Source organism: Prionailurus viverrinus, chromosome F2, assembly GCF_022837055.1.
Source record: "Prionailurus viverrinus isolate Anna chromosome F2, UM_Priviv_1.0, whole genome shotgun sequence".
Lineage (NCBI taxonomy): Eukaryota > Metazoa > Chordata > Mammalia > Carnivora > Felidae > Prionailurus > Prionailurus viverrinus.
In genome coordinates, this window is record NC_062578.1 from 42,966,325 (window position 1) to 42,991,559 (window position 25,235).

The 25,235-nt window shown below is 51.6% G+C and overlaps 1 protein-coding gene across 1 annotated transcript; it reads right to left on the reverse strand.

The window, feature by feature from the left end:
• Positions 1–568: 568 nt before the first annotated feature.
• GDF6 (growth differentiation factor 6) lies at positions 569–16,814 on the reverse strand. The gene is made up of 2 exons (XM_047842986.1): positions 16,391–16,814; positions 569–1,533 (listed from the first exon to the last, which is right to left on the reverse strand). Exons 1-2 carry the CDS (start codon positions 16,812–16,814, stop codon positions 569–571), a joined length of 1,389 nt encoding a protein of 462 aa, XP_047698942.1.
• Between the last annotated feature and the right edge of the window lie 8,421 nt (positions 16,815–25,235).

The window sequence follows — 25,235 nt, forward strand, 5'->3', positions numbered from 1 at the left end:
CAAGTTCTTCTAAAGCTAGGGCCGTTCCTGGCTTTCCTGTTCCCGGTGCCAGTTCCTCTATTTGAACACTCTTCTGCTTGGGAGGTCACAAGGCATAGGCTAGGCCATGGCCAGAAAAAACAAACAAACAAACAAAAAACCCACCTTCTTTACACGGATAGAAAACAATCAAACCAAGATGTGGTCAAAGGTGATTCTTCCTCCCACACTGTTTCTCTTCTTAAGCTACAAAATTTTCAATCCTTGGAGCGGTTGAGAAACAGGTATGCGTCTCCCCGCCCCCCACCTCCTATCAAAACCTGTGAGACACACAAGGAAATCCAAAGCCACAGTAATAAAGGGAAAAAAAAAAAAAAACTAAAGAAATCCTCCTTGGCTTGTTTTTCCAGGGTGGCCAGGCGAGGTGTGAAAATCCGTATCTCCCTCTGGGCTGGCAGGTGGAAGGTTCTGGGAAGGCTGCGCTCCCTCTTCTCCCACCCTCTGCCTCCTCCAAGGCCAGCTCCTCCTCCGCCTCTCTTTAGTCAAGCCTCCCCTGCGGTCAGGGGCCAAGGCAGCAGGAAAGGCGCCGCTACCTGCAGCCGCAGGACTCCACCACCATGTCCTCGTACTGCTTGTAGACCACGTTATTGCCGGCGTCGATGTACAGGATGCTGATGGGAGTCAATTTGGTGGGCACGCAGCAGCTGGGCGGGGTGGAGCCGGGATCCATGGAGTTCATCAACGTCTGGATGATGGCGTGGTTGGTGGGCTCGAGGTGCGAGCGCAGCGGGAAGTCGCACACGCCTTCGCAGTGGTAGGCCTCGTACTCCAAGGGCGCGATAATCCAGTCGTCCCAGCCCAGCTCCTTGAAGTTCACGTGCAGGGGCTTCTTGCTGCAGCGCAGCCTCGACTTCTTGCCATGCCGCTTGCCGTGGCGGCTGGCGAAGGCCGTGCGCCGCCGCCGGCGGCCGGGTGAGGGCAGCCAAGGCCCGGCGTCCGGGGCGCCCGACGGCGGCGGCCACGACCCCTCGGCGCCGGCGCCCGGGCCCGCGACCTCGGCCGAGCCCAGCTGCTCGCGCATCTCGGCGAACAGGTTCTTGCGCTGGGATCTGGTGAACACGACGAGCAGGGCACGCTCCTGGGGGGGCCGCACCCTCCGGCCGAAGCCCAGACTCCGCAGGTCCGGGGGCGGTGGCTGCTGCTGCGGCCCCGGCGCGCGTGCCTCGGCCTCCCCAGCTCCCGGCTCGCCCCACGCGGCCCGCAGCTCCAAGCACAGCTGCTTCCAGGGCTGCTGGCGCAGGCCCTGCCACACGTCGAAGACTTCCCAGCCGGCCCGGGGCGCCCCCTGCGGGTCCAGGGTCCGCGCGTCCAGCAGCTGGGGCGACAGGCAGGGGAAGAGCTGCACGTGGAGCGGCCCGGCCGGCGGCCCCCAGGGCGCTGCGGGCGCCTGGCGAAAGAGCCGCAGCTCCGCGCCCACCAGCTCTTCTTTGTCTGAGAGCGTGGACACATCAAACAAATACTTCTGTCTCCGGAGAGGAGTGTGCGAGAGATCGTCTGCGAGATAAAAAATAATTACAGTCAGTTTCACTTAAGGGGGAGATCAGTCCGGTGCTCTGCGGCCGCCCCCGGGAGGAAAAGGGCGGGGAGCGGGGCAGGCCGGCTGGGAGACCAGCTCGGCCAGCCCGGGGCCTGACCACCCGGGCTCCCCGCCTGGCCGGTGCGCAGCCAGAGGAGGGGGAGCCTCGGGGCAGGCCCCCCTCCTCCTGTCAGCCGGAGGCTCCCAGGGCGGAAGTCGTTGGCTGCCGGAGAGGCGGCGGTGGCGGCGGCCTCCCCGGTTTCCCCTCCAAGGAGCCTGCGTAACCACTAATGTGCCCTTTGTGGTCGTGGACCTGGGCCGCGCTTCCCCTAGACCTCCTTTTGGCTGGCTGGCTCGTTCTCATCATTCAGGTCTCGGTTCAAATGTCACCTCCTCCGTGAGGCCATCTTCGACCACCCTGATCTAAAGTAGCCTCCCTTGGTCACTATCACAGGACCTGGCTTATTATCTTCCCGGCACTTAGCATTATCTACAAACACTTGCTTATATTTGTCTCTTTAGTGGTCTTTCCCAGCAACATCCTGCCCCCCTCCACTGACCCATAGGAGCTAGGACCATGTCATGTCCATCTTGCTCACCGCAGCCGGTACAGCTGTGCCAGCTGGAGTACATGCTGGGCAATAAGTGAGAAACGTAGCTATTCGCATTCTGGGTGCCCATTATAATCATCTAGAGAAGTTAATAATTACCAGTGCCAGGGCTTGCTTTAACCAATTGCATGAATATCTGAGGGTAGAGCCTGGGTACTGGGTTTTTGTCAGTTTTGTTTGTTTGTTTGTTTGTTTGTTTGTTTGTTTGTTTGTTTTTAAGCTCCAAGATGATTTGAAGATGCAGCCCTAGTTTAGACCCACTGGTCTGGGGGGATGTTGCTGCCCATTAGACAGTTTTGCTGAAGCATTTAGGCCCAACACAAAGCTGACAGATTGAAGATCGACTATATGATCTCTTCCTTCCTTCCTTCCTTCCTTCCTTCCTTCCTTCCTTCCTTCCTTTCTCAAATTCACCTACCATTTTAACAACAAACAAAAGAGCAATGAAGCTTTCAGAAGTCTGCAGGGGGCAAAGGAACAAACACACACACCAGGCATCTATCCATTGAGAAGATCCCTCAGTCAAAGAGAAATACACCAGTAAGGAGAATACCTCAAACACACACACACACACACACACACACACACACACACACTCTCTCTCTCTCTCTCTCTCTCTCTCTCTCTCTCTCTCTCTCTCTCTCTCTCCCCTTCACGCACCCACCCAACTTGAAATCTTCTTGCTTCGCAACTCATCTTGCAGATTAAATTTTTGATTACAAATAAGAAAAAGAAATTTGGGACACATGATGGCAGGGGGTGGGTGGCGGGAATAACAAGCTTTTAAAATCCAAGATGAATTCTTTGGGACCAAGGCACAACTTGACTTCTTTTTTGATGCATTTGTGCATGAAGCCAACCCCACTTCAATGTGCAAGGCGGAAAGCTAACCAGATTTTCCTGGGCTGCCTTCTCATAAAATATTTACAACCCAGCAAATACAAAAATCCCCAAAGCCCCCAGCTTTCCCCAGAAGCTAGTAAAGTTTGGTTCGATTTCAATAGTAAAAGCGTCACTGGGTCCTGGGTCCGACCCTCCCTGCCTATCCAGATGTAGCCTCAGGGCACTGGGTCTGGAGCCTCAGCCACACCCAGTCCCCACTCTAGGCTGACTGCATGGCTGGCTACCTCACTCTAACGCACAAGTCCTGACCTGAGATGGAGCTGTGGGAAGGGTTAGAGAGGTGAAGAGGGAAAAGCTGCTGGAGGCGGTTGATTTATGGAAGCCAAGACCTTCAAACCGGCCAGGGTCACATTAAAATCAGTGGGAACTCAGCACACTTTCTTCTCCTCCTTTAAAAAAACCTGTGTCTGACAACCCTCAGCCACCACCCAGATCTCTGGACCTATTGCCTTAGGCTTCACTTTCTTGCCTCTCATATTTCTCTCTCCCTAAACTAAGGGTGTGATGAGATGGACAAACAGAAGGCATTTGCTGCACCGGCTAAATATTGTGAGGGCTGATGTATTTTTCATCCTTGCTTTATCCACAAGCACAGACCAGTTCTATAAGGTAGATGTTCTTATTGTTCCCATTTTACAGTTGGGAAAACCAAGGTTTGGGGAAATTAAGTTAATTACCAAAGTCCGAAAGCTAGTAAGTGGTGAAGTTGAGATCCAGACTTAGGTCTGTTTAATTCCAGATTTGGAGCATTTAGCCCCTAAGCCCCATTGCCTCTCCATTGTAGTCCAGGTACTAGAGTTTAAAAGCAACCAGGAATGGCTGGGGTATAAGGGATGGGGGGATACAGTCCAAACTGTATTTTCAGGGCTTGCTAGGAATAAAACATGAACTCCTTAAGGAAATCATTTTCATCCCTGCTTACATAACTCTTGAGACAATTTGTCACTGGCTGGAGAGCATAGAAAGGTGCAAAGGGTAATGACTTATTTATCTCTCTCCTGAAACATGGAGAAAGCAGCCTATTTTGTTTCTACTCTTTTTTTTTTTTGTAAGTGTGGGCTAATAATGGTTAGTCTGCACAGCTGAATTACTTTTCTCTACTTCTCAAGAGGTGTCAGAACAGAGGAAAGCATCTGTAGAGAGAGGGTTCTACTGATTGTGCAGCCTTGGGATTTCTGATGGTCTTTCTAGCAAGATCAGCCAGCTCTTAATCTTTCCAGGGCTCAGGGAAAGAGTGCAAATGGGGGCTTCAGTCTAACCTGCTCCTTTCTCTTTCCATCGAGGCTCCAACAGCCTCACCTGCACCAATGTGGACTCCCTTGCTCACAGGTGCAAGCTTCCAGGCATATATCTGGGGCAGATACACTCTTAGGAGGACAAACCCAATGAAGAAGTTGTCCAGGCCCTTGAAGGGGATTCTGGACTAGTTGGGCAAGAGCTCTATGGTTCAATGACCACAGTAGAATAGTAGCTCTCAAGGCCACTATACCTGTAGAGGCCCCTTAAGTCTGCACCATCAGCACCACACAGCGTCAAGCTTGTTAGAAATGCAAATTCTCTCAAGCTCCAGAGGTTTCTTACAGAGCCTAGAAAATGCATCTTTCTGAAGCTCCCAGGCAATGCTGATTCTGCTGCTGGTCTGGGATCTCACTGTAAGAGCCATTAATCTACATGAGCATGTCCCCTTGGCTCCTTAGATTCCTCACCATGTGGGGTGGGGCACCACTGGAGGTGAGGCAAAACAGGGTGCTCCAAAGCACAGGACCCAGGGCAGACTCTAAGGTCGTACTCACTAGAACCAAGTCACTATTCTTCCCAGCTCCTTTTTGCCCCCCACAGCCACCCCCACATTTTTGGTACTCTTTCAGCCACATGTACTCTCACTGGGTCTCCAGAACCTCTAACCCCTGAACAGAGGGTCCGAGAAGGTGGCTTCTCTGTGCAGCTCTCCTACAGACCACATTCCCCACCTGTCTGGACCTGCTCTGGGGCCATGCATCACAGAAATCGCCCAAAGGAGGCATCCAACCTGGGGAGTGCACACACCACCATCCCCTGTGACCCTGAAGACACTTTGCTGACCTGGCATCAGAAAGCCTGGCCTTGCCGTCATGGCCACCTCTGGGTAGGAAGCCAGCCCTTCACACTCCCTTCCCACAAGCCTCCTCTCCCACAAGTCCTGTATAAATGAGGGCTGATATCACCAATTGACCCTCTCTCCCATCCTCCTCACTAGAAACATGAACCTTCCCTTCTGTTTGTGGTACTTTCTTACATCCTGGGAGGGAATCCTAAGGTTTCCACCTTTAAATTGAAATCAATCAGTAATCATGGGAGCTTTTTATTTTGTTTTAATTTGCACCGACCTGGTTTGTTACAGCTTGGCTCAGACTCCAGTTTACTCGGTGTTTGTTGAGTATTAGACGTACAGACCTTTCGAGTTACAGTTGCTGGATTTGTGCCTATCAACTTTCCCAGGTGGGTGGATGGAGGAAGGAGGGGGAGGAGAGAAGGAGAAGGGACAAACATCTGTATACTTGAAGAGAAGTCTTCATAAATAGGTCAGCCGTTTTTGAGTTAAGAGCAAGTTGGTAAAAGGCTGAGGACACCTCAAACATGTACATCTAGTGTGGAATTTGACAAACAATTTAAAAAGGAAACAAATGAAGGCACGAGAAAAAAACGAATCACTTGCAAGGTAGGGACTGTAATGCCCATTTTAAATTAGAAAACTGGCCTAGGACGGTAAAGTCATCAATGCGGGGTCGCAGTCTCAGTACGTGGCGGGAGAAAGCTAAGAAACAAATACCAGACGGGAAAGGAAAGGTTGCCCACAGCACCAAAGACCCGACACCCAAGAACCTGAGCCCCATGAGGGTGGCCTCGTGGAGGGCCTCCAGGCGGCAGGAAATGCGCCCCGAGGGTCCCCCAGGGCTACTCACGCTGGGGCCAGCTCTGCTGGGCCACCCAGTGGAGAGTTTCTGAAAACCGGCAGTTTCATTTGGTTTGGGGCGGAAAGCTCACACACTGCATTTTTTCCAAGACATTCCTGAGATAGGTACACAGCTTGAGGTCCCGCTTGAGAGTCCTTGCCGGGATTTTTTGTCTCTCGCCCCTCACCCTTCCAGGGTGCCCCCGCGGCTCCAGCTCTCTAGGCTCCTCAGTGCGTGCCGGGCTCTCGTCCTTTGCATTTGAGGTGACCCTAGAGGGCCCCACTCGCCTCCACCCGACACCCCGCCACGCGTCCTGCCCCACGTCCTCCAATGGCACAGATCCTGCGACTAGGCAGGGGCTCAGAAAGCCGAGATGATAGTGGACTTTCCCACCCCCACTTCCCTAGGTGGGGTGGGGGGGAGTAAGAAGGGGCGGGATAGTCACCCATCTTTTACAACTAAAACTCCAGACGTCTTTGCAGCTAACCTTTTCCCCCAACCCCCTCATTCTTTGGCCAACAGCCGCACTGAACGTGTATGGGGCGCGCCTTTGTGGCACGCCAGTGCTTGGGCTTTGATGGCCTCTGTCCCTGAATCCTCACCGCTGGCGGTGAGACCCGTTCTACTTTACATTCATTTATGGATGCAGAAACTGGGATTCTATGAGTTATCTTCACTTGCCCAATGCCTTGCCACTAGTAAAGGACAGGATCTGAAGGTCTTAATTCTATCCGGGGCCCTCAGACCTGTGGCCACGCCTCTTCCAGGGCACTCGTTGGGCGGTGGAGCAAAGAGGGAGGAAAGACACGCGACGCAGATTCATCACCAATGCCATCAATTCAAGGCGAACTGGGTTCCCCAAGGATTTTTTTTTTCCTTTACTAGAAAGAGGATCTCCAAGCAGGAATTTCACGGTTAGATTGGAAGTCACTTGCTCCCTAGTTACTCAGCTTCAGCACTGCCTGAGGTGCCAAAGTCGACAGGTTAGAAACACAGTCAGATGAACAGGGTGAGTAAAAATGAGCCACCAGCCCTCTCTCCTGGGGCGTGAAGGCCTCTGAGTAATTTGTGCTCCAACGATTACCCTCTCCTGGGACACAGTAATATCTTGAGCATCCTCCTGTATTCTTGTCCTGAGTCCTGCCTCTGTTGAGATTTGTTGCAAACTGCTGATCTCACGAAGCCTCCTCACTGAGGTGCAGATTCAAGAGGCCATCCACGCAATTCACCCTCCATAGGGTGCACTTGCTTGACCATCCAGAATAGAAATCATAATAGCAAACACTATCTATTGTGCATGATCTAAATCCTTATAACAACTCATTTAAGCCTCAAAAGTAACTATGAAAAAGAAAAGGATATCACGAGTATGCTCATGTTATGGACCAGAAACTTCACATGCAGATTGCTGAATGGTAACTTGCCCAAGATACCAAGAAGTAAACATGGCCATATGGCTCCGAAATCTGTGCCACCACCCTGGACATCCTAGCCCTTGATCTCTGTGTCTGGTAGAAACTCTGAGAAGGCTCCTGCTCTTTCATGCAGCCCATGCTTGGGGGAAGAGCATCGGTCTCTAGTCTCTAAGAGTCAATCACTTCCTAAACAGCAGAACTGAAGGGATGTTAACAGTTGGACTTTTGAAAGAGAACTTACAGGGAAACAATTCTCTCATCTATAAAATGAGGATAACATCAACTCACAGAGTCACTGCGGGAGGGGTGGCAAATGAGAAGAGTAGGAAAGACATTTATCTGAAGACGTGTGTGGATGTTAGTTACTACTGACAATGTGGAATTAGCACAAATGTCTAGAGTCTAAGAGACATAGATTTGAATCCTGACCTGTAACTTAGTGGCTGGATGACCTTGGATACTCTAGGTCGTATAATCTCTCCCAGCCTCATAGGCCTCATCTTGTAAAATGGGAGAACCACCCCCCCACCTTGCAGAGTCATTGTAAAAGTCAGAGTCAAGGCAGCCAGGGCCAGCTGTACATGACACACAGAAGCACCCAATGAACACAGCCAAGATTACTGTAACCACCCAAATCAGATAGGCAAAAGATGCACCTGCACTCCTCTTGGCCTTCTTTGAGGAGATGCAGTCCAATTGTTTCCACAGGATTTCCAGAAGTGAGTGGAGGAGAGGTGCTGGGAGGAGGAGAGAAGCAAGGGCTTCCAGCTTCTATTCATCTGAGGTCCAGTGAGGGCAAGGCCTATAGGGGTTGTGGCTTCACCCCCATCACACAGACCCTTTTCAGTGCTCCTGTCATTATGTCCCTCCACCACCAAGGTCTCTCTCACAACCTCCAGGTGGGCAACCAACCTCCAGCCAGAATCTCATCAAAGATAGGTCCCTCCTAGCAGGTTCCCTCCTCTGTGGGTTCGGGGCCAGTGCTGGCCCATATGCCAACCCTGGCATTTGGTTCCTGGCTGGGCAGACCCAGCCCAAACAGGCCTGGGGGTTAGTAGCCTTCCCCGCCCCTCGCTTCCCACTTTGGAGCCCTTTTGTGGGGCATGATCTGTCCACAGAGGCAATCGGGGTGGGGATGAGGGTGATCTTCACAGGGCAAAGAGCCAGGAACATTTGGTGGGGAAGATGGGGTGTAGCAATGAATGAGGCCCAGCCACTGAGTCACCTGAGAAGGCCCTATAGGTTGGTGTGTGTGTGTGTGTGTGTGTGTGTGTGTGTGTGTGTGATCACCACACAGTCAACCATCTAGCTTCTCTCTAGATCTCTTGGCTTCCCCAGTGTTTTCTCCAATAGCTGGCCCAGAATTTGTCAGCTTGTTTTCCTCCTTTCAAAGCCAGAGAGGCCTCAGGCGGGTCCTCCACGGAATCTTCAGAGACTTTTCCAGCCTCTCTCCCAAGCCTGGCCGACTGGCACCCTCCTCCCTGCAAAGAGTCTGGGCCTTGTAAACCCCATACGATTCAGCAGGTCTGGTGGCCAGCGGGGATCCCACAGAGAAATCCCAGTGTTCGAGCACCACGCTTGGGTCCAACGTGAGGAGGGGAGGGAAGGCGAACCCTGAATGCCACCCGACTGAACTTTGAACTTCCAGCACACCTGGAGCCTCAGCACAGCCTTCAGTGGCAGTGAGGCGAGGTTCTGGCTGGAGAAGGCGGCCAGCCCTCCCCCAGAGCACTGGGCACTGCGCACCCCCAGCAGGACTCGGAAGGCAAAGAAGCTTCAAGGAGACTCCTTTCGTTTCTCTAAGATGAAATGGATTCATTTATAAAGTGGTGTCCAAGGACTTAGTGCAAACGCTCTTGGCTACGAGTTCTTGAGAGGGGTTCAAGAGCCAGAGATTCAAAGCGGAGATCAAGAACACTTCACAGGCGTCTCTTTTCACTGCAGTCTCACCCTGGTCTCCCCAAATCTTAATTTGACATCACTGCAGATGAAATCCAGACGGAAACTTGGTACCATTCCCTCATGCTGTACCTTTTGTCCCCAACTTTCCGCGGAGTCCTGCCGTCCTCCGCAGGTCACTGCCCTTCCCTTGGAGTTGCGCACGCAGGGCCCGGACCGGGTTGATCTGCCAGGGGCCGCCCTCGCTGCCCTGTTGACCAGCAGGGTCTCTGGGAGCCCACTGGAGTGACACAGACCCAGGACTGGCCAGGAGGATGAATTGCCGACGTGAACCAGCTTTCCCGGTTGGAACATGATCGGGCCTTTTGACTAGAGAGTTTTGAGATCAAAAGTAGAAGAAAAGGTTCCTTTTTATTTGGTTTCTCCTCCCTGACCAGTTCTCAGGTTGCAGGTGTGGAGAGGGGTTCCATCCGGCGTGTTGTGTGGACAGGATAGGACCTTCGGTGTCCAGGGGTCCTGCGTAGGAGAAACCTCAATGGTGTGTCTTCTTTAAAGGGTTGGGATCGTGGAAACTCTGCTCCAATGAGTTCACCTTCAGCTGACTTCCAAAATAACGTCGCACCAAAATGAGATTCGCCGTGGCACCTATGGACCATAGGCCAACATCATTCAATTTCCCTCCCCACGGGGCTTAGGAGCAACAGTTCTGGGACGTGGGATGAGGGCTGGACCATCTTGCAAAGCCAGATTGGCAAAGCGGGCGCAAGGATTCTCTTTGGTTCTCACGTTATTTAGGGAGAGTACGGGGTAGGGGGCCGTATAAACCACCCGGGATCCCAAAACCAACCCTCCGCGCAGCTCCTGCCCCCACTTTCTGCTCGGCTCACTCAGCTCCACCGGCGTCCGCCTGGGCCACAAGCCCGCCCCTCTCCTCTCCAGCACGCCCACTACCCGGTCCCTAAGCCGAGCTCCGCCCCCAGACACCCCGGCCACTGGCTGCGCCGCGCGCGCTTCTCCGGGAACGCTGGCCAGCGCGGCCCGCCGCCCGCCGCCAGTCCCTCCTAGCTCCCGCAGCTTCTCACCCCACGCCGACCCAACCCTCTGCCCCCAGCAGCGGTAGTGGACGGTCCTGGAAGGCAGGGGACAGCAACCCTGGAACTCGTTAGGCCTACGAGGCCCGATTTCATTCCTGTAAACAGAGGGCACCACTTAACTGCCATTGAGCTTAAAGCCAGGGCTTTGAAGGGAGACGGGGGTAGGGTGGGGTGCTTGATGCCCCCAGCCACAAAGTGACGCGGAGATCCACAGTCCCGCTTGCCATCCGTCGCGGCCTCCGCTGGGATACTGTCCCCGGACCTAGAGAGCATCCTTCGACCAAGGTTATTCTGTACCCGAGGACTTATTGAATTAATGCCCTTCACTTCCCTTAAGAGCCCCCCAGGGGGTATTGTTGATTTGCTCTGCGTCGTTTAAAGCACGCAGCAGTCCCGGCAGAAAGCAAACGTTTTCGTTCTGCCCTCTTTCGTACTGTCTTTTTCCCGCCCCTCCGTCCCGTTCTCTTCTCCTTCTCCCTACACCGCCCCAGAAAGACGACACCAATTGCTAGGAGGTGTGCCGCCAGAACCCAGAGAACTGAGACTGGGAGAAAAAACCGGTTGCGTTAGGACCTCCATCTATGCAACGCCCGCGTTCCCCGCGGGTCCAGGCGACGCTCAAACGCTCGGGTCGCAAGGGGGGAGGTTTCGTGTCTTCTTTCAGCTTGCGGAAGGGATTCTCAAGGCCTGTCGTGGGCTGTGGCTCAGGTAACTTGTTTTTCGGTTTTTGTTTTGGTTGTTTTGTTTGTTTGTTTGGTTGGTTGGTTGGTTTTCTTTTAGTGTGGAGGAAAGGCACGGATGTTTGGGCACGTTTCTCGATCCCCTCCCCCACCAGCAATTCTATCGCGCAAACTCGCAGAGCCCAAGAGCCTCCCGCGCCGGGGGAAAACGTTCAGTGTCCCTGTCAAATTAGCCTCCCCTGCAGAGGAAGCTCGCCCAGAATTCTGGCCACACTCGCACTCTCGCTGCAGAAGACACTAGGTGTTCTTAGCTTACTTGCTAAGGAGGCCCTTGTAAGAGTCTTCAAAGGCCTTAGGGCCTTAGGGAAGGGGGTGACAGCAACTGATATTTAACAGCAAGCCAATGGCTTAGGTGTTTGTGGTTTGTGGCCTTGAAAATGTTTTAATCCTTCCCGCCAGAAGAGAAGAACAAACTTCTGCTTTAAAGCTTCCTTCCCTCACCCTCGGCCTTTTCCCAGGACCTTCCACTCCACCGGCCTGGTAGAAGATCATGAACCTGGACAGCAAAGCAAACCCCACGCGGACGCTCACTCGGGCGCGCCCTCACGCGCACACTCTGAACGCTCAGCAATCCTTTTCCAAGGCTGTTCCCTCTTTCCGGGGAAATAAAGCCTAGATTGGAACCTTCTGCCGGCTTCCTCACTTGGCCGTCTGGTCTGCATTAGTGTTTTTATAAGGGACTCAAACAAATCGAATACAAGGTCACCAAATAATTAACAGTTGTGAATTCCCTCCGTCCCCATTAAAATACTTCCCTGCTTATATTTCATTTTCCGTTTGCCAACGACAACAGGGTCGGGGCAAAAGCGCTGCTGCGTTGATTACGCCACTCTGCGGCCCAGGTCCACCCAGAAACTCGCTGTTTTGCATAAACATGCTGTACGGGACAAACTTCAATCGCGAGGGAACTCTGCAGCTCTGAGAATGCCCTCCTCCCGGCCCGGCTATCCCCACAATTGTCCTGCCCTGCCCTCTGATAATGGAGACCCACAAGGTAAACCAAGAAGGCAACAGTCAACGGCAGACTTTCCAGCGATTCATTTCTAGGGTGTCAAGTTCCTCAAGGATGTTCCGATCTCATTTTTGGTTTTTGATCTGTCCCCTACCGCCGCCTTTCTGAGAAGGCTATTGTAACAACCACCACCACCACCACCAGGGGAAAAAAAATTTTTTTTAAAGAGTCTTATTTCCAAATCATCTGGAAACCAAACTTACAGCAGTATTCCTAGACTCATTTTGGTTTCTTCCAAAACCAAGGGGGAGGGTTTTTTTTCCCCCTTGTTTATGTGGCACTTCTAACTACAAAGCTGAGAGTTCCAGATTTGTTTCTCTCTTTCTCTCATCCTCTATCTCTCAGCCATGTTGAGTTCATAGAAGTTCTAATTGTCTGCCTTTCCCAGGCCCCAGGACTCCAGTACTAGTGGCCTTTGAATGGTTATATCATGTGCTAATTGCAATTTCTCTGTATCCAAACTGATCTATTCTGATCTTACGACTGCACCAGCAGCACAAACGTGCAGTTTCCATCTTTGTGGATCCAAAGTCAAAGCACAATATGCAAGAATTTGTAAAGATCAGGGATAATGTGGTTTGTGCCTTTACAGAGACTACAAAGCACAGCACAGATTCAGACCCTCAAATCCAAAGATCTGCTCCAACTCCAAACTGGTTCTTAGAAATCATAGAATATTAGACCGGGTGGCAAATCTGTCCCCCCTTTTTTTTGTTCCCGCTTCCTGCCACCATCCTTTAGACACTTTCTCACCCCTTATCCTATCCATATAGTGTCATCGTTAAGTACACAAGACCTAGAATTGGATGTGTGCTTCACCCCTCACTCTGTGTGACCTTAAGCAACTTGCTTAACCTCTCTGTCTTCCTTAATTCACCTGTAAAACACTGTTTATAGCACTTTCCCCAGGGGTTGTTGTTAAAATTAGATGAAATAATTCAGGTAATAGATTTTAGCACAGTACTTGGTATACAGTAAATGCTCAATATATGTTGGCTATTATTATCACCCCTAGATGCTGGAAGAGCAACCCGAAAGGAGGGACCTTTTTTTAAAAGTCGCAATCAGGTCTCCTCATTAGGTGTGTGTATGGGGTGGGGAGAAGTGGCAAGGATGAGGTAACAGAGAACGTGCTATCTTTCTAGACCCAAAGCGCTCTTCATTCACTTCCGACCGAATTTATCCCTACTCGCCCACTCTTAATCGCAAGCTTGAGGGGTGACTTTTGAGGTTCCGGGGTTCCCGGGTGAGGAAGGCTTTTTACAAATACTGTAGGTAAGTAAGGAGTTCCTGCCTCCCGGACCGGCTTCAAGACTCCTTGCATTTTCTTTGCTCCTCCCCCTGAGGGACCCTGCAGCTCCAAGCCAAGCCTGCCGCATTCGACGGCGATTTAAACATCCCCGAGGCAAGGCGCCAAGTTAGCGCGGCCGGCCCAGCTCTCGGCTGGCCGCTGCTCTCTCCTACTTGCCCTGCCATCCACGGGTTGGGGGAGGGGATGTAGCAGGGTTTGGCGCGGTTCAGAGTCCCCACGTGAGAGGGGCGGAAGTCCTCGCCAGGAGCCGGGGATGCGCGGCTGGCGGGTCCCTTCCATCACGGGAGACTAGACACCGTTTGATGTGTTATGACATGAACCCTCAATTAGATCGCTGAGTTGAAACACTCCAATCAGGGGCCCGATGCTAAGCAAGCCCCGGAAGGTCCAGCCCGAGGTCACCGCCGGTGACACATCAAATCAAAATCAGTGAGAGGGAAAGTGAGGCTTTCCCTTTATCAAGCTGGCGCTGTAGCCCGCAACGCAACCCCTCCTCTGCGCGCCCCCTCCGGCCTCGAGCTCCGCACGCCTTCGCCCCCGAGCGGCGTGCGACGAGTCGCACAGCCTTCCCAGTCAACTAACTGCCTTTCTTCGCGTTTTCTGGGAACCTGAGAGAGTGGAGGAGACCGCGCCTTCGAAGCTGAGGTCCAAGTGGTCACTCCGCGTCTCCTCCGGCTGGGGACCGCGTTCCAGAGTTGAAGCCGACGTCTGGGTCTTGGTCCCGCTAGCCTGGAGACCTGGCTGGGGAACAGAGGCCCCCAGGCCTGGGCGCGCAGCCAGTCCCTTTCCCTACCTCCGGCGCCCGGGGCGCCCAGTTTGGTGCCCGGGGGGAGACTGCAGCGCCAGCAGTGGAGAAGGGAGGCCGCGCCGGCGCGGGAGCTGAACCCTCCAGAGACCTCCCACTCCTGCCTGCACGCCACAGGCTTCGGTAGACACCTCCCAACAGCCTGCAGGGTCCCTTGGTCCCGGGCCAAACTCGGAGGGCGCAGCTTACGAGTTAGGGGTGCCTGCTTGGGGGAGGGGCGGAGATTCTTGCCACTTCCTTTGGGGAAAAGAAAACAGGCGCCCAGCCTCCCGCCAGCCTGGGCCTCCGGGATTTCTTCCCCTGGGGAAAGGCCTCTTAAGCAATTTTCTCTGAGCTTCTTTAGTGTCTCCACCAGGGAAGTGTAGGGTAGTCTTTGACTAGGGTAGCAGAGAAGGCGGACGGTAAACAGGATTTAGAGGGAGGGAGACAACAGAGGCAGGGAGAAGACCGGGTGGGGGGAGGGGGCGAACTGCGCTGCCGGCACCGAGGTCGGGGATCCAGTTGCAGCGCTACGAAGAAGCCACGTGTGTCTGCAAAGGTGACTTTAGTAGCCCTAAAATCACCATAAAATAGCCGGCGTTAATTTGCTGCCTGGACCTTTCAGCAGCTCATGAACCTCGCTGACCTCGGCTGCAGCAGCGAATCCAGCGTGGGCAGGAACCCTGGTCTGCAAGGAAGGTGGCTGCAAGGGTGGAGGCTGGGGTCTGAAGCCCGGGAAGAGCCCGGGGCTCGGGGGCCGTTAGCCTCCTCTGAAAAGGTCCGAGGACCTGCGTGTATTCAAGGCAGGCCGAGCGGAGCAGCCCTGTCCGCCTGAACCCTGGCGCTCGCGGGTTCCTGAGCGACCCCACTTTCACTGACCTGGGAGTAGGAGGAGGGGAACCGGTCAGAGCCGCGGAGCTAAGTCTGGGCAGGATGGTGGAATGGATAGCTGCCCCCAAATCTCGCTCTCTTTTACCTCCTCCTCCCTTTCTTCTCGACTCCTTCCTCCCCTTTCCCTTTTCTTTCCCTTTTCTCCTCTCCTTTCCTGCCTCCTTCCACGTTATTGTCTCTTTAGGAGCTGAGTTCCTGGTGCCTGTGGATCCCTCCTCAGTTTCTGGGGGCCATGGGGAGAGCGGGGTTCTCTTGAAGGCACTCACCACGTGGGCCATCTCGGGTGGCAAGGAGCTGGTGCACGAGTTTCCGCAGGCACCCACTCATGCACCCACGCCCTCGGAGGGAACCACGAATAGGGCCCCTGGGAGAAGCTCAAAGAGAGGAGCGATGCCTGGCCGGGAAAGGTGGATGAACACATCCATGCACCCATATGGATTAAGTACCAACAAACCCCAAACTTAGTTGCCCTGCCCCTGCCCCGCCCTGCCAGTTGCTCGCGGCTGCCTTAGCAGAAACGACTAGGTTGACGCCTCGGAGCCGCAGAGAGCACGCTGCAGGAGCAAAAACGCCCGAGGGCGCCGCGCTCCCTCCAGGCTGTTAATACCCCCCCCCCCCCCCCCCCCATCCAGCGCTGGGGTGAGCTGAGAACCCTTGCTGCGGCTGGGTCGGGGCAATGCCAGACGCCGCTCGAGGACTCACTCCTCCGACCGCGGGACTTGCTTCTGCCGGCTTTTCCCGGAGCGAACAGGAGCTCGGGGCTTTACAACTGCTCACTCCGGCCCCAGGGCCCTCCCGGTCGGCCACCGCAGCTCAGGCCTTGTACCGCGCACCACGCACAACCCGAGACCCCGTGGCAAGGGTGCCGTCAGTCCCCGCCGCGTCCCCTCTCCAGACCCAGTGATTTGCCTGCCACCTCCCGTCCTCCACGCTTCCTCCACCAGCCACCAGACGAGCGGCCACCACGCTGCTTTCTGCAAAAGACAAGAGAAAGAAAGACGAGAGAGAAGGAAGGAAGGGAAAGAAGGAGGCGAGGAAGGGAGGGTTGAAAACTGGAGTCAAATCTGCAGCTGCATTCATAAACTTATTCGGGCTTGAGAAAAACAATTTAAGAAAAGAAAGGGGGAGGCGTCCAGAGCGGGATGGTAATTCACAAACGCAGCCTCCTGCCAGAGCCGAAGCAGCGCCCTGGCTGCGGAGTTCCAGGGAGAGAGGAGTGGGGCGTCTTCTTTGCCACTTACCTAGTCCCCTGTCTACAAAGCTAGTGATCGTATTAGCCGACTTGGAAGACTGGAAAAAGCTGGCGTTGATGCCCAGCTTCTCGGCGATGGAGTAAGTCCTGTAGATTGACAGCATGTACTCGTGGGGCACCACGCGTGGGCCCCTGCCGGGGGGCTCCTGCGCTTCGGGCTGCTGCGGCGGCCGCCGCCGGGGCTCATCCTGTGGCCGCGGTTGTGGCTCGTGGCGCTGCTGGGGCTCCCCGGCCGTGGCACTGTCTCGTGGCGCCCGCGGTATCTTCCCTTCCTTGCGGCTTCGCATTCCCTTGGCGGAGCCCAGCTCCGCGGACGACGACGAGGATGAGATGGAAGCCTGCTGGAAACCGGGCAAATCCCACAGGAAACTGATGAGGAAGACGGCCGACAGCAGGACTCTAGGGGTATCCATGGCGAGCGAGTGGCAGCGTCTCCCAGAGAGGCGGCGGCGCAGGGCGTGAGGGGCACGGAGCGGCTGGACAGCGGCCGGGGCCCGGCTCCTCGCGCGGACTCAGAGTGCAAGGAGCCGGGTCCCAGCCACACAAACCCCGGCCCTGCCACGCCCCCTCCCGCCCCTCGTCGGGAGGGGAGGGGTGGGGGGAGGAGGGGAGCGGAGGGTGGGAGGAGAGGCCGGTGGTGTGGCCAGGAGGTGTGGGGGAGAGGGGCCGCGGTGTGCCGGTGTGGCTGGGAGACGCAGCGCCCCCGCGGGACGCGCGCGGGGTTGCCGGGCGGCGTGCGCAGAGCGGGCCGGGAGCGCTGGGCCAGGGAAGGAGGGCGCGGTCGCCCGGCGGCGAGGAGGCCAGGAGCATCAGCAGCGCCAGAGTCCCCCCTAGCACCGTCGGAAGCTCGCCCCCGCCCCCTCACCTCCGCCGCAGCGCAGCGCGGGCGCTAAGTCCTCTCCCGCTGCCTCCACTGTTCGGGGAGCAAGCGGCCCCGGAGGAGGGAAGCGGCGGCGGCGCCCCCCAGAGACTGCTCCCGGCAGGCGCGTCTGCAGCGGACTGCGCTCTGGCTCTGGCTGGTGATACCTTCCTTCTTCGGCCCCGACCTCCAGGGCGGCCGTTCGTTGCCTTCAGGGGCCCGCCCGGGGCCAGCGAAGCCTCACTGGGCTCCAGGCGCAGGGCCCAACCCCGAACAGCCCCATTCTCTCGGTGGGGTACCGCTCTCCACAAAGACAGGGCGTCTGTTCCCGACCCTCGAGGTCAAGCAAAGGCCACGAGTCTTTAGAGTCCGGATGGATGCTGAAAGCTGCCGCGCTCTACTGCAGGCCCCAGCCTCTCTTCTCGAAGTCCCCAGGCTCTTCTGGCGCTGGCTTTAGCCGCTTCTTTTCTCCTCCGTCTCTTCCCGGGGTCCTCTTTCCTCGCGCGGCCTGGTCCCCCGCTCCACTGCATCCCCATTTTCCCACTCGTCTTTCCCTCCCGCCTTCAATACTTTCTCCTTCCCTAAGTTCCTTCTGCATTCCAATCCTTCTTTCCCCAGCCTGCTTTTCTTCTCACACTGCCCTCCCATCTCTGCCTTCCCACCCTCTCCCTCCGCGGCCTCCCCCTCCTCTTTCAGCGGACCCCTCCCTTTGCAGCTCTTCCCCAATCTGTTTCTCTTCAGCCCAGCCTCGCCCCATCACGAGTTTCCTTTATCTGTCCCCAGATTCCCCGTGCGTGTCTTCCCCGCCCACTGCCTCGCTCATTCCTGGGCCTGAACGCTGGAAGTCAAGGCGGAGGACTGCTTCTCTCCCACAGTGCTCGGTGCCCTGGAATGCTATGGTCCTAGAATCTCCTTGTGCATTTTTTGGGTGTTCAGCCACCAACCATAACATGCTCTCCTTTAGTCATCCCAACAGCTCTGTGCAATTGGCCTCACCATTTTCACTTTCACAGATTTAAAAAAATGAGACAGGGGATAAATGACTTTTCCAAGGACACTCAGACAAGAGGACATGCAGCCAGGGAGAGAACCGAGGGCACAGACCCCAAATCCAGTGTTCCCATTCCAGCATAGAAGAATGCATCGCGGACCCTAAACCTCTATCGCATTTTTGCCTTTTTCTTCTTTATGGTTTTATTTGATCTCAGATGATTTCCTCCCACACTTGTTTTGTATGTGTGTGTTGCCAGTCTTCTACTCCCCTTCCTCTCACTTTTGCTTCTCCCTGCCTTTTTCTGTCCCTGCAGAGGTCCACTGGCTTGACTGTAGGGGGAAGTTGCTCTTCCCCTCTCCCTTCATGCCTTAACTTCCTCAAGGTTTGGGCTCTGCTTTGGCTTCTTTGGCACTGGCCTCCCCCAGATAATAGCAAACACCTAAGAGAACTTGTGAACTGGCAGGATTATACGCCATTTACACATATTATTTTATTTAATCTTCAAAATAGTCTTATAAGTGCTGTTATTATCCCTATTTTACAGGTAGGGAAACTGAGACCTCAGGTCACACTGCTCCAGGGTCTGTGCTGGCTGTTCTCCTCCTCATCTCCCCCACAGATGCCCCTGTGGCCCTATAGCAATCCCATGTACATCCCCTAGTTTTGACTTTGTGATTGGCAGGTTCTGACCTTTAGACTCAAGGGATGCTTTACCATGACCTTCTTTCCTGTCTGTGCATTAAAATTGTTTACTATTTACTAAATTAGCAACATAAAAGGGAATGACACTGAATGGGGAAAAGTTGTTTCTCAGATTTTTAGCTGCTCCAACAAATCACCAAATTAAAATGTTTTTACCTTTATGAGTTCCCTTCCATTCCTTCTTTACTTTTTTGTGCACATCATTTCCACATTACTGCAATCCAGGGATAGATGCCGTGCTGTATCCCGCCCTTGTCACTTAACATTATGCCCAAAGCACATCTGCTGGTCCTTCTTTTCATTCTTTTGTTTGCTTTTTGTATCAAGGCCAAGCCCATTTCCCCCCACATCTCTCCCCTGTGCCCTCCTGCCCCTCTCTGCAGGTCTTCACCCCCTTTCTCCAGGCCTGCACATGCCACCTCTGCAAAACCACAGACTCAAAACTCACTTCTCACCTGCAGAAGCAGCATTTCCCCCCTTCTGCCTACCTGTCACCCCTGGGATGCACGCCGTCTGGCCTGGCCTGGCCCCGCTTCTGGCTCTGTACATCCGTCTCCTGAGTGTCATCCAGAAGAGGCTTCCTCCTTGTGGTCTCTCTCCATCCTTTCCCTCGGGGAAATGAACACTTGTGGTTTGTGTTATCAGTGTTTTAATTTCTATCAGTATGGAGTCTGGTTAATGATGACTCATGGTTTCAGACCCTCCATCCAATAAGAATGTTTCCTGCCTGTAACTGCAACCCAGCGTGTTCTCTCTTCATTTTGCTCACAGCAATCATTATCAGCTACAAGTTATCGGTAAACAGGAAACAAAGTAATGAGCCTATTTGCTGTGGCTTGGGATCTCTCAGCACACTAGATAGAGTCATGTGTTAGTGTAAATGACACTGAGACAGGGACCACAAAGGATGTGGTCTGTCTTCCCAGCTCTAAGATTTCCCCCCCTCCCCCACCCCCCCACCCCCCGCAGGGGGGCGGTGGGGAGGGGAATACTACTCTCCTACATAACTACCCACTTCTGGTCTATGCAAGGAAAGTGTAGGCTGCCCTTTGCCTGATGGGGTGCAGCTCTGACTTACAGGTGAGCAAATAAACTCGGGGGCTGGGCCCAAGGTCGAACGCTGGTCAGTAGTCTAGTCAGGCCTGGGAGGCAAGTCATTGTGACTCCTAATCCAAGGCTTCCCATATATTAAAAAACATCTCATATTTCAAATATCGTGGCAATGATCCCCAGTCATGTATAAAGTCCTATCTCTTCCTCCCTCATGGATACGTTTCAAATAGGAATTCACCCCAATGTTAGTAAGGCCATGCCAAGGCCTTTGCTGTGCGTGTGTGTGTGTGTGTGTGTGTGGTAAAAATATACAGAGAAAAAACTACAAGTGAACATATGCTTTTAGATCTTCTCACAACATTTTGAGAATTTGAAATAGTAGATAGGAGTTAAGTTTCAGTCCAGTCTTCAATTCTCTCATATTTCCTCAGTGGTTTCATCTATGAAGAACATAAAAAAGGGGTAAGAGTTTCTTGAGCTGAACTGAGGTCTGGCGTAGGCACCTTTAGCAGTTTCCTGGGGCATTCTTTTCCACCGTTAGATTTCCCCCCCACATAGAAGGGAATAGGGACAACGTGCAGTATGGTATGTCCTGCCCCCCTGTGGACAGCGAGGGAGTTATCTTTGGAGCACCCAAACCATGCTGACACAGAATGTTTAGAGGAGCTTGCCAAGATCATCGAGGGATAGGGACATCTATGAACATGATTTTAAGAAATTAGAGAGTCATTTGACTCTCTAATGTGTGTAGCATTTGACAACAAAGTCTCCATAGGTGAGAGATGTGCCTGCCCAGAAATATTGGACCAAAGACAAGTAGAAATGGCCTGTTACTATCTGAAATCTGAGCTGCCATTGTCTCTAAATTATTATTTCATATTTACCCAAGGAGAAAGATGCTCTTAAATAAAGGAGTTTATATCTTTTGTCATTTTTAATTGAAATGTCACTTGGAAAGCAACTTTAGTAAAAGTAACTGAAGAGGGGCGCCTGGGTGGTTTAGTCCATTAAGTGTCCTACACTTGGTTTCGGCTCAGATCATGATCACACGGATCGTGAGTTCAAACCCTGCCTCGGGCCCAGTGCTGATGGAGCAGAACCTGCTTAGGATTCTCTCTCTCCATCTCTCTCTGCCTCTCCCCTGCTCGCTTGCTCTCTCTCTCTCTCTCTCTTTCTCTCTCTCTCAAAATAAATAAATAAACTTAAATAGAATTTTTTTAAGTAACCAAAGAGATTTGAATTTTAATGTGGGCCCCACCCACAGGTGAGGTAACCATTCTTTAAAGGTTCTGGAGTTAAAATACAAATGTTATTGAGTAGGGTCCCCATTCATATTTTATGACCAGCGTTATACTATTCTGCATAAATTGATAAACTGGTGATCTGATAAGATTAGTTGTGACCTATGTGGACCAGGAGAAATGAGATTCAAGATTGGTAGACTTGGGTTAAAAGAAAGCAAATGACAGAAAGGGTCCAATAAGTGGGTTTAAAGTTCTGACGAGAGGGGCGCCTGTGTGGCTCAGTGGGTTAAGCGTCCAACTTCGGCTCAGGTCATGAACTCACGGCTCATGAGTTCCAGCCCCACATTGGGCTCTGTGCTGACAGCTCAGAGCCTGGAGCCTGCTTCGGATTCTGTGTCTCCCTCTCTCTCTGCCCCTCCCCGCTCGTGCTCTGTCTCTTTCTCTGTCTCTCAAAAATAAGTAAACATTAAAAAAAAAATTTTTTTTAAGTGCTGAGGAGGAAGCCAGCCAGGTGAGGCTCACATCAACCATACTTACTCCAACCTGAGCAGCCCCGCTCTTATGTTTTTGACATTTTCAGAAAATTTCATCTGCAGAAAAGTTCCTTCCAAAAGGAAAAAAAGAAGCCATTGGCTTAGAGTCATGAACGAACAATGTTCCTTAAAGAGTGAAAAATGTAGCAGCAGGAAAAAGGTGACGATTCTCGGCAGAGGGTGGGATGAAAGCAAACGTAACCAAACACTGTGGGAAAAGACCTTGGAGGAAAGGGTACACGTAAGATACAACTTCTTCACACCTCAGACTGGGAGGTACCAGCTCTGACATCCTCCTGTTGTGTTGGGACTGATGATTCTGGTTCTTCTGTTGTTTCCTCTGCTTGTTGGCTTGGCACTCCCATTCTTTCCCAGAATGAATCACAGGCAAGTTAGATGAAACAGAATGAAGCGTCGTGCCTGCTGGTATCCTACTCACAACCTCTGTGGCCTCGGTTTCCCCACTCCATCGGCTGACTCAGATGTGGCCGGTCCCACGCCTGCCTCCAGTATGACAGCACTGAGATTGGCAGGGAACGTGAGCTTCAGTTCTGAATATCGCGAGAAGCACAAAGACCCACTGGAGTGTCACATCAGCCACTCACTGCTCTCCTTTGTTTGGTTGCACCGCGTGGCACAGAGATGTCCAACCATGTTGTAGTTTGCCAATACCAATAGTTCTCAAAGGGTGGTCCCTGGACCAGGGACATCACATCAACATCACCGGGAAGCTTTTTAGGAATGCACATTCCTGGGCCTTACCTCAGATCTACTGAATCAGAAACTCTGGGGCTGGGGCCCAGAGACCTACACGTCAACAAGCCCTCGGGGGATTGTGATGCTTGCCTAGGTTGGAGAACCATTGGTCCACACTGCACCATGAAATAGGGGCAACCTACCTGCCAACAACTTCGAGAAATGCTTTGATTGTTAAGAGAAAGGTGTAAAGGAAATGCATAGTATGCAACTTTATTCTCAAATTAGTGATTCTTATTCCTAATGAGCAAATAATTTTCATTCCCCATGCGAACCAGGTGTATTTAATTGTCTACAGTCATAGCAGGCCAAATGTGCCTACTCTGGTCAGATCTCTAGATGTAAGCAACATTGAGCCTGTTTGGAACCTGGAAGGGAGACAGAAACTGCATCAGAATGAAGCAGGGTGTAGACATCTTATGTACTATGGATGTGAAAGAAAGAGGAGGGGATTGGAGCTGATGGTTCTGATCCCGGATCCCACCTCTGTCTCACTCTCTAGATCCATGGACACAAAATCTTCTAACTTTACGTTTGTCCCCTCAGATGGAGGTAAAAATCTGTCCCTCTAGGTTTTTTTATGCAGATTACACATACAACAGCACATATAAATTTTTATTACAGACGTTTAGTAAGTATGGAGGTCATTCATTAGTTGACCATTTGGATTTAAGTCTCAAATAATTCTGTTAATAGTTCTCTGTTCTCTGTTCTGTTAATAGTTCTGTTAGTAGTTCTCAATCTTTATACATTTTACTTTTTTTCAAAATTACATTTCAAAACGTCAGTCTGACTAGCTTTCTTGTCCTCTTAAGAATTTCTTTTTGTTAAGCAACTCCTCTCAAAAGGCTAAATGTGTTTGACATAGTGAGCTTTTACTGTATTTCACTGTGGATTGGTGGCAACACTTTTCTTCTGTAATGATTCGACATGTTTTATGTTTGTCCAAATATTCTAGATTAAAAACACATTGCAGTTTGCCAATAGGTATTGGGATACTTAAACTGAGCAGACAAAGTGCCTTCTCAAATGAGCGTAGAGGATGCTTACAAGAGTAAAGATGATTAAATCCTAGAAACGATTTGCTCCTTGCCAAATCTCGCATAGAGAATTACAATTACATAGGAAATTGTCTTTCCTGTTTGGGATCAGATTTGGTTTTAAAAATTACTACCAACTTTGTAAACATTAAAATAGAAGCAATAAAGATGTGAAATCTCACACAGGGGATCTACAATATTTGGATAATTATAAGCATATGGCTACTTTACATGAGATCTCTGTTAAAAGTGTATTTACTAGGGCTCTGGGAAAACAAAGGTTCTCAAATTCAGGGTTTATTTACATGCACTAAGAACGACACATTTACTATGAATGTATCATAATCTATTTTTGCCTCAGAACTCTAAATCGTATTAGCTAAATGATTTCAATGTCTATTGTTTATTGCTCGCTTCTCCATTTGTTTAAAGGCCAGGTTTAACTTGTAAAAGAAGTCGCAAAGAACAACTAACTACTCCATCAAAAATAGTGTATGCTTCCTCAATTGTTTTAGAAACAATTTCACTTGTTTTATGTTAATATTTAGGGCATGAGCCTACACTGACTAGTTTCAATATATTCCAGTCAAATAGAAATGACTGATGTAACTATTTAATTTCATGCACTTTTAGAAAACAATACTCTAATGAATCTTGTCTGAGAATCACTAAAAATAAAGTCAAATTTGTTGCCTCTTCATTTAGCATTAATTAAATGAACACTTTTAAATCTGAGAAATGGTTGAAATTTCATTTTGAAATCAATAAATATGGAACTTAAGGTTCGAAAAGTCAGTGTAAGCCCTACCTTTCCTCAAAAAGACTTCTCTGCTTGATTTTGCTTCCCAAATGCTAAGATTACGAAATGTCACAGTTACAAGTCATAATGAATTGGTCTTCAGAAAAAGTACAGAGACAAAGTAGATAGTGGTTGCCAAAGGCCTGGGCGGGGTGAGGGGTAGGGGTCGGAATGGGAAGTTAATGTTTAATGAATAAAAATTTTCAATTTGGGAAAATGAGAAAATTCTGGAGATGGATGGTGGTCCCAATAAGACAACAACATGAATATACTTAATGCCGCTGAATTGTACGCTTAAAATTGCTAAAATGGGCAGTTTTCCTGTTGTGTATATTTTACTTCAGTAAAAAAGGACAAAGATTTAATAAAACAATTCAAGAAATGCCCGTTTGTAAAATAATGTTTATAAAGGCAGAAACATCTAGACAAGTTTTTTTGACAATTTTGGCTTTTTAACCCCTTTGCACAGACTCTGTTAATAAGCGTAACTAAGGGTGAATTTATACCTATCTACACAAATTTCAAGTGGAAAACTCGTATTAGTCTTTTGGGGATTAAAATCCAATTCTTCACCTCTCCAGCTATATTATGTGAACCATCCTCAATTCCTCTTATTTATTCCCTCAGTTAAGATCACCACAGTTCGCCTTCAGTTGTTTCCACTTCCCTGGCTCCTTGAGACTTTCCGATCACAGCATCCTTCGAGAATGCTCTTCAGGCTCAGCTTGGCCACTGGCTCTCGTCCCCACGCCTGGTTCCTCAATCTCTCCTTCTGTCCCCGCCCCTCTTCTTTCTCCCTGCCTTCCTTTCCTCTCTCTCCTCCTCATTCCACCACTCTTTCTATTCCTGTCCTT

Coding starts and splice junctions, on each gene's coding strand:
- GDF6 (XM_047842986.1), bottom strand. CDS start 16,814: ATGGATACCCCTAGAGTCCTGCTGTCGGCCGTCTTCCTCATCAGTTTC. Junction 1,534..16,390: donor CTTTGTAGACAGGGGACTAG/GTAAGTGGCAAA, acceptor TTTATCTCGCAG/ACGATCTCTCGCACACTCCT.